This window comes from Stegostoma tigrinum, unplaced genomic scaffold (genome assembly GCF_030684315.1).
Source record: "Stegostoma tigrinum isolate sSteTig4 unplaced genomic scaffold, sSteTig4.hap1 scaffold_314, whole genome shotgun sequence".
Classification (NCBI taxonomy): domain Eukaryota; kingdom Metazoa; phylum Chordata; class Chondrichthyes; order Orectolobiformes; family Stegostomatidae; genus Stegostoma; species Stegostoma tigrinum.
Window position 1 is genome coordinate 91,248 of NW_026728242.1, and position 6,103 is coordinate 97,350.

Genomic DNA, 6,103 nt, shown 5'->3' on the forward strand with positions numbered 1-6,103 from the left:
CCCCCCACACCCCCACACCCCACCCCCTACACCCCCCCCCACACCCCACCCCCTACACCCCCCCCACACCCCACCCCCTACACCCTCCATCCCCTACACCCCCTACAACCCCCCACACCCCCCACACCCCCCACACCCCCCACACCCCCCACACCCCCCACACCCCCCACACCCCCCACAACCCCCACAACCCCCACAACCCCCACACCCTCCCCACACCCTCCCCACACCCTCCCCACACCCCCCCCACAACCCCCACACACCCCCCCACAACCCCCCCACAACCCCCCCACTCCCCCCCACTCCCCCCCCACTCCCCCCCCACTCCCCCCCACTCCCCCCCACTCCCCCCACTCCCCCCACACCCCCCACACCCCCCACACCCCCCACACTCCCCCCACAACCCCCCACACTCCCCCCACTCCCCCCCCACTCCCCCCCCACTCCCCCCCCACTCCCCCCCCACTCCCCCTCCACTCCCCCCCCACTCCCCCTCCACTCCCCCCCACTCCCCCTCCACTCCCCCCCACTCCCCCCCCACTCCACACACCCCCACTCCCCCCCACTCCCCCCCCACTCCCCCCCCACTCCCCCCCCACTCCCCCCCCACTCCCCCCCCACTCCCTCCCACTCCCCCCCCACTCCACACACCCCCACTCCCCCCCCACTCCCCCCCCACTCCCCCCCCACTCCCCCCCACTCCCCCTCCACTCCCCCCCACTCCCCCCCCACTCCACACACCCCCACTCCCCCCCCACTCCCCCCCCACTCCCCCCCCACTCCCCCCCCACTCCCCCCCACTCCCCCCCACTCCACACACCTCCACACACCCCCACTCCCCCCCACTCCCCCCCACTCCCGCCCACTCCCGCCCACTCCCCCCCACTCCACACACCCCCACTCGCCCCACTCGCCCCACTCGCCCCACTCGCCCCACTCGCCCCACTCGCCCCACTCGCCCCACTCGCCCCTCTCGCCCCACTCGCCCCACTCGCCCCACTCGCCCCACTCGCCCCACACCCTCCACACCCTCCCCACTTCCCACACCCCCAACTCCCCACGCCCCCATGCCCCCACTCTCCAACGCCCCCACCCTCCATGCCCCCAACCCCCACTCCCCACACCCCGACTCCGTACAACCCCCACTCCCCACACCCCCACACACCCCACACCCACAACCCCCCACACACCCCACACCCACAACCCCCCATACGCCCCACTTCCCACTCCCCACTCTCCCCACCCCCCACACCCCCACTCCCCCTACACACCCCCCACACACCCCCCACACCCCACACCCCCCCCCACACCCACACCCCCCCCACACCCCACACCCCCACTCCCCCTACACACCCCCCACACACCCCCCAAAACCCCCCACACACCCCGACACACCCCCCACCCCCCACACCCCTCCACACCCCCTACACCCCCCACACCCCCCCACACCCCCTACACCCCCCACAACCACCTACCCCCCCACCCCTACACCCCCCCACCCCCTACACACCCCCCCACAACCCACCCCCTACACCCCCACAACCCCCCACAACTCCCCACCCCCCCTACAACCCCCCACACCCCCTACACCCACCCACACCCCCCACAACCCCTACACCCCCCCACACCCCCTACACCCCCCACACCCCCTACACCCCCCCACACCCCCTACATCCCCCCACACCCCCTACATCCCCCCACACCCCCTACATCCCCCACACCCCCTACATCCCCCACAACCCCCCCGCACCCCCCCCGCACCCCCCCGCACCCCCCCGCACCCACCCCCACACTCCCCCTACACCCCCCTACACCCCCCTACACCCCCTACACCCCCCTACACCCCCCAACACCCCCCACACCCCCCACACCCCCCACACCCCCCACACCCCCCACAACCCCCCACTCCCCCCCACTCCCCCACTCCCCCACTCCCCCCCACTCCCCCCCACTCCCCCCCACTCCCCCACTCCCCCCCACTCCCCCACTCCCCCACTCCCCCACTCCCCCACTCCCCCACTCCCCCCCACTCCCCCACTCCCCCCCACTCCCCCCACTCGCCCACACCCTCCACACCCCCCACAACCCCCTACCCGACACAACCCTCTCCCCCCACACCCCCCCCACAACCCCACCCCCCAGACCCCTCCCAGACCCCCCCAGACCCCCCCCAGACCCCCCCACACCCCCCCACACCCCCCAGACCCCCCCAGACCCCCCCACCCCCCCCACACCCCCCACCCCCCCCACCCCCCCCACCCCCCCCACACCCCCCACACCCCCCACACCCCCCACACCCCCCACACCCCCCACACCCCCCACAGCCCCCACACCCCCCACACCCCCCACAGCCCCCACAGCCCCCACAGCCCCCCCAGCCCCCCCACCCCCCACTCTCCCCCCACTCTCCCCCCACTCTCCCCCCACTCTCCCCCACTCTCCCCCACTCCACACACCCCCACTGCCCCCACTGCCCCCACTCCCCCCACTCCCCCCACACCCTCCACACCCCTCACACCCCTCACAACCCCCACTTCCCACACCCCCAACTCCCCACGCCCCCATGCCCCCACTCTCCAACGCCCCCACTCTCCATGCACCCAACCCCCACTTCCCACACCCCCACAGCGCCCACTCCCCGCACCCCGACTCCGTACAACCCCCACTCCCCACACCCCCACACGCCCCACACCCACAACCCCCCCATACGCCCCACTTCCCACTCCCCCCACTCCCCACTCCCCACTAACCCACTCCCCACTCCCCACTCCCCACTAACCCACTCCCCACTCCTCCCCACTCCTCCCCACTCCTCCCCACTCCACACCCCCCACTCCCCCCACACACCCCCCACACCCCCCACACACCCCCCACACACCCCCCCACACCCCCCCCACACCCCCCCCACACCCCCCACACACCCCCCACACACCCCCCACACACCCCAACACCCCCCACACACCCCAACACCCCCCACTCCCCCTACACACCCCCCACACACCCCAACACCCCCGACACACACCCCCCACACCCCGCACCCCCCCACCCCTACACCCACCCCACCCCCTACAACCCCCCACACCTCCCACATCCCCCCCACATCCCCCCCACACCCCCCCCACACCTCCCACATCCCCCCACACCCCACCCTCTACACCCTCCACCCCGTACACCCCCCTACACCCCCACACCCCCTCCAACCCCTCCAACCCCCCTTCACCCCTACAACCCCCCACACCCCCCACACCCACCCACACCCCCTACACCCCCCCACACCCCCTACACCCCCCCACACCCCCTTCACCCCCCCACACCCCCCCCGCACACCCCCCGCACACCCCCCCGCACACCCCCCCGCACCCCCCCGCACCCCCCCCCGCACACCCCCCCGCACACCCCCCCGCACACCCCCCGCACACCCCCCCGCACACACCCCCCGCACCCCCCCCGCAACCCCGCACCCCCCCCCGCACCCCCCCCGCACCCCCCCCCGCACCCCCCCCGCACCCCCCCCCGCACCCCCCCCCGCACCCCCCCCCGCACCCCCCCCCCCGCACCCCCCCACATTCCCCCCACATTCCCCCCACACTCCCCCACACTCCCCCCACACTCCCCCCACACCCCCCCCACTCCCCCCCACTCCCCCCCCACTCCCCCCCCACTCCCCCCCACTCCCCCCCCCCACTCCCCCCACTCCCCCCCACTCCCCCCACACTCCCCCCACACCTCTCCACTCCCCTCCACTCCCCCCACAACCCCCTCCCCCCACACAACCCCCTCCCCCCACACAACCCCCTCCCCCCACAACCCCTCCCCCCACACAACCCCCTCCCCCCCCAACTCCCCCCACAACCCCCTCCCCCCACACACACCCCACACACACCCCACACACACCCCACACACACCCCACACACACCCCCCACACCCCCCCCACACCCCCCCCACACCCCCCCCACACACCCCCCACACACCCCCACTCCCCCCCCACTCCACACACCCCCACTCCCCCCCCACTCCCCCCCACTCGCCCCACTCGCCCCACACCCTCCACACCCCTCACACCCCCCACTTCCCACACCCCCAACTCCCCACGCCCCCATGCCCCCACTCTCCAACGCACCCACCCTCCATGCCCACACCCCCCACTTCCCACACCCCCACAGCGCCCACTCCCCACACCCCCACTCCGTACAACCCCCACTCCCCACACCCCCACACACCCCCACACACCCCCACACACCCCACACACCCCACACCCACAACCCCCCATACGCTCCACTTCCCACTCCCCACTCTCCCCACTCCCCACGCCCCCACTCCCCACACCCCTACCCCCACTTCCCACACCCCCCACCCCCACCTGCACCAACCCCCACTGTCACCCACCACCCCTCCCCCACCCTACGCCCCACCCTATCCCTCACCCACCATCCCTACCCCCATGCCCCCAACCACACCCACCATCCCCCTTCCTCACCCTCGTCTCTCCCCATCACCGTCCCTCCCCCTCCCTCACACTGCCCCCTCCCTCACACTGCCCCCTCCCTCACACTGCCCCCTCCCTCACACTGCCCCCTCCCTCACTGTCCCCCCTCCCTCACTGTCCCCTGCCCTCACCATCCCCTCCCCCTCACCGTCCTCCCTCCCTCACCACCCCCCCCAACCCCCTCTCCCTCACCCTTCCCTCCCCTCAGCCCCACCACCTCCATTCGGCCCATCGCCCCTCTTGTCCCGGCCCCGGGAGAGAAGCAGCGTTCCTGCCCAGCCCTGCGCCCCTCCCTCAGGAGATTGGAGGTGTTTTTGGCGCTTGAGGAGTGTGCCTTGGGGGGGTGGTGTGTGGGGGGTAGCGTATCTATTAGCTGTGACTGTTCTTCATTCGCGGCAGTGCATTGAGGCGCCAATGGCTGGGCCTCTGATTAATGCCCTAGTGTCTCTGAGTGGGGACATCTCTGACCATGCTGTAGTGCCCGAGGAGGGAGGGAGCGAGTTGTTGGTGGGGGGTGGGGGGGCGTGTGGGGGTGGGGGTGGGGTTAGGAATGGGATTTGAACTCTCGTAATCACCAGACTGGCAGAGAATATCATCAAACCCATTGGATCCAGATGCCAGGATTCGCCCTTCTCCAGAATCCGACCACCACCACCAGGCCCCTTGGTGTTCAGCATCCCCCCCCCCCCCCCGACCTTCCCCCCCCGCACCGTTAACACCGTCCTGGGGGTTCCCACTGAACACGAAGCAGCTTCCCCCCCCCCACCATTAACACCGTCCTGGGGGTTCCCACTGAACACGGACCAGCTTCCCCCCCCGCACCGTTAACACCGTCCTGGGGGTTCCCACTGAACACAGACCAGCTTCCCCCCCCCCCCCCCGCACCATTAACACCGTCCTGGGGTTCCCAATTAACCTCAGAGCAGCGCACCCCCCCCACCCCCGGCGGGGGCATTGGGAGGGGGGGGGCGCTAAAGGAGCAGGTCAGAGGCTGGGAATCCTGCGGGGAGTCACTCTCCTCTGTCTCCCCCCACCCACCCCACCCCCCACCATTGACCCAACACAAGGCAGGAGGGGGATGGGATACTCCCCACTTGCCCCTCGATGGGACAACGCTTCTCATTTCCCTTACCCTCCCCTCCCTCAATCCCCCCTCCCTCACTGTCCCTCCTCCCTCAATTCCCCCTCCCTCCCCCTCCCTCCTCCCTCAATCCCCCCTCCCTCACTGTCCCTCCTCCCTCAATCCCCCCTCCCTCACTGTCCCTCCTCCCTCAATCCCCCCTCCCTCACCGTCCCCTCCCCCTGACGGTCCCCCTCCCACACCCCATCCACAAGCATCTGCAGCCCATCCCCCTGCCACCACTCAGGCACAGCCGCAGCAGTGTGTACCATCGACGAGACGCCCTGCAGAGACTCACCGAGGCTCCTCAGGCAGTTTGTTCCAAACAGCAGAGACTGAGCCCCTCACATACCAGGTCTGCAAGAGATGATTATCAGCGCGGCCCCAGACAAACCCTCAGCCGCACTTTCCCCTCCCCACAGTCCAGCTGCTGCATTGAATCCCGTCTCTCCCCATCAGGAAAGAATCCTCCTTTCCTCTCACCGTCAGCCCATCAG

The 6,103-nt window shown here is 71.5% G+C and overlaps 1 protein-coding gene across 1 annotated transcript in view; it reads left to right on the forward strand.

Annotated features, from left to right (window-relative positions):
• Window positions 1–410: 410 nt before the first annotated feature.
• Window positions 411–6,103, forward strand: part of LOC132208219 (uncharacterized) — a gene marked incomplete at its 5' end in the record, with an annotated part of 6,645 nt that continues 952 nt past the window's right edge. The window contains 4 exons of the mRNA XM_059643886.1: window positions 411–786; window positions 2,109–2,377; window positions 3,360–3,401; window positions 4,886–4,989. Coding sequence (XP_059499869.1) covers window positions 411–786; window positions 2,109–2,377; window positions 3,360–3,401; window positions 4,886–4,989 — 791 coding nt within the window. The remainder of the gene's footprint in view (window positions 787–2,108; window positions 2,378–3,359; window positions 3,402–4,885; window positions 4,990–6,103) is intronic.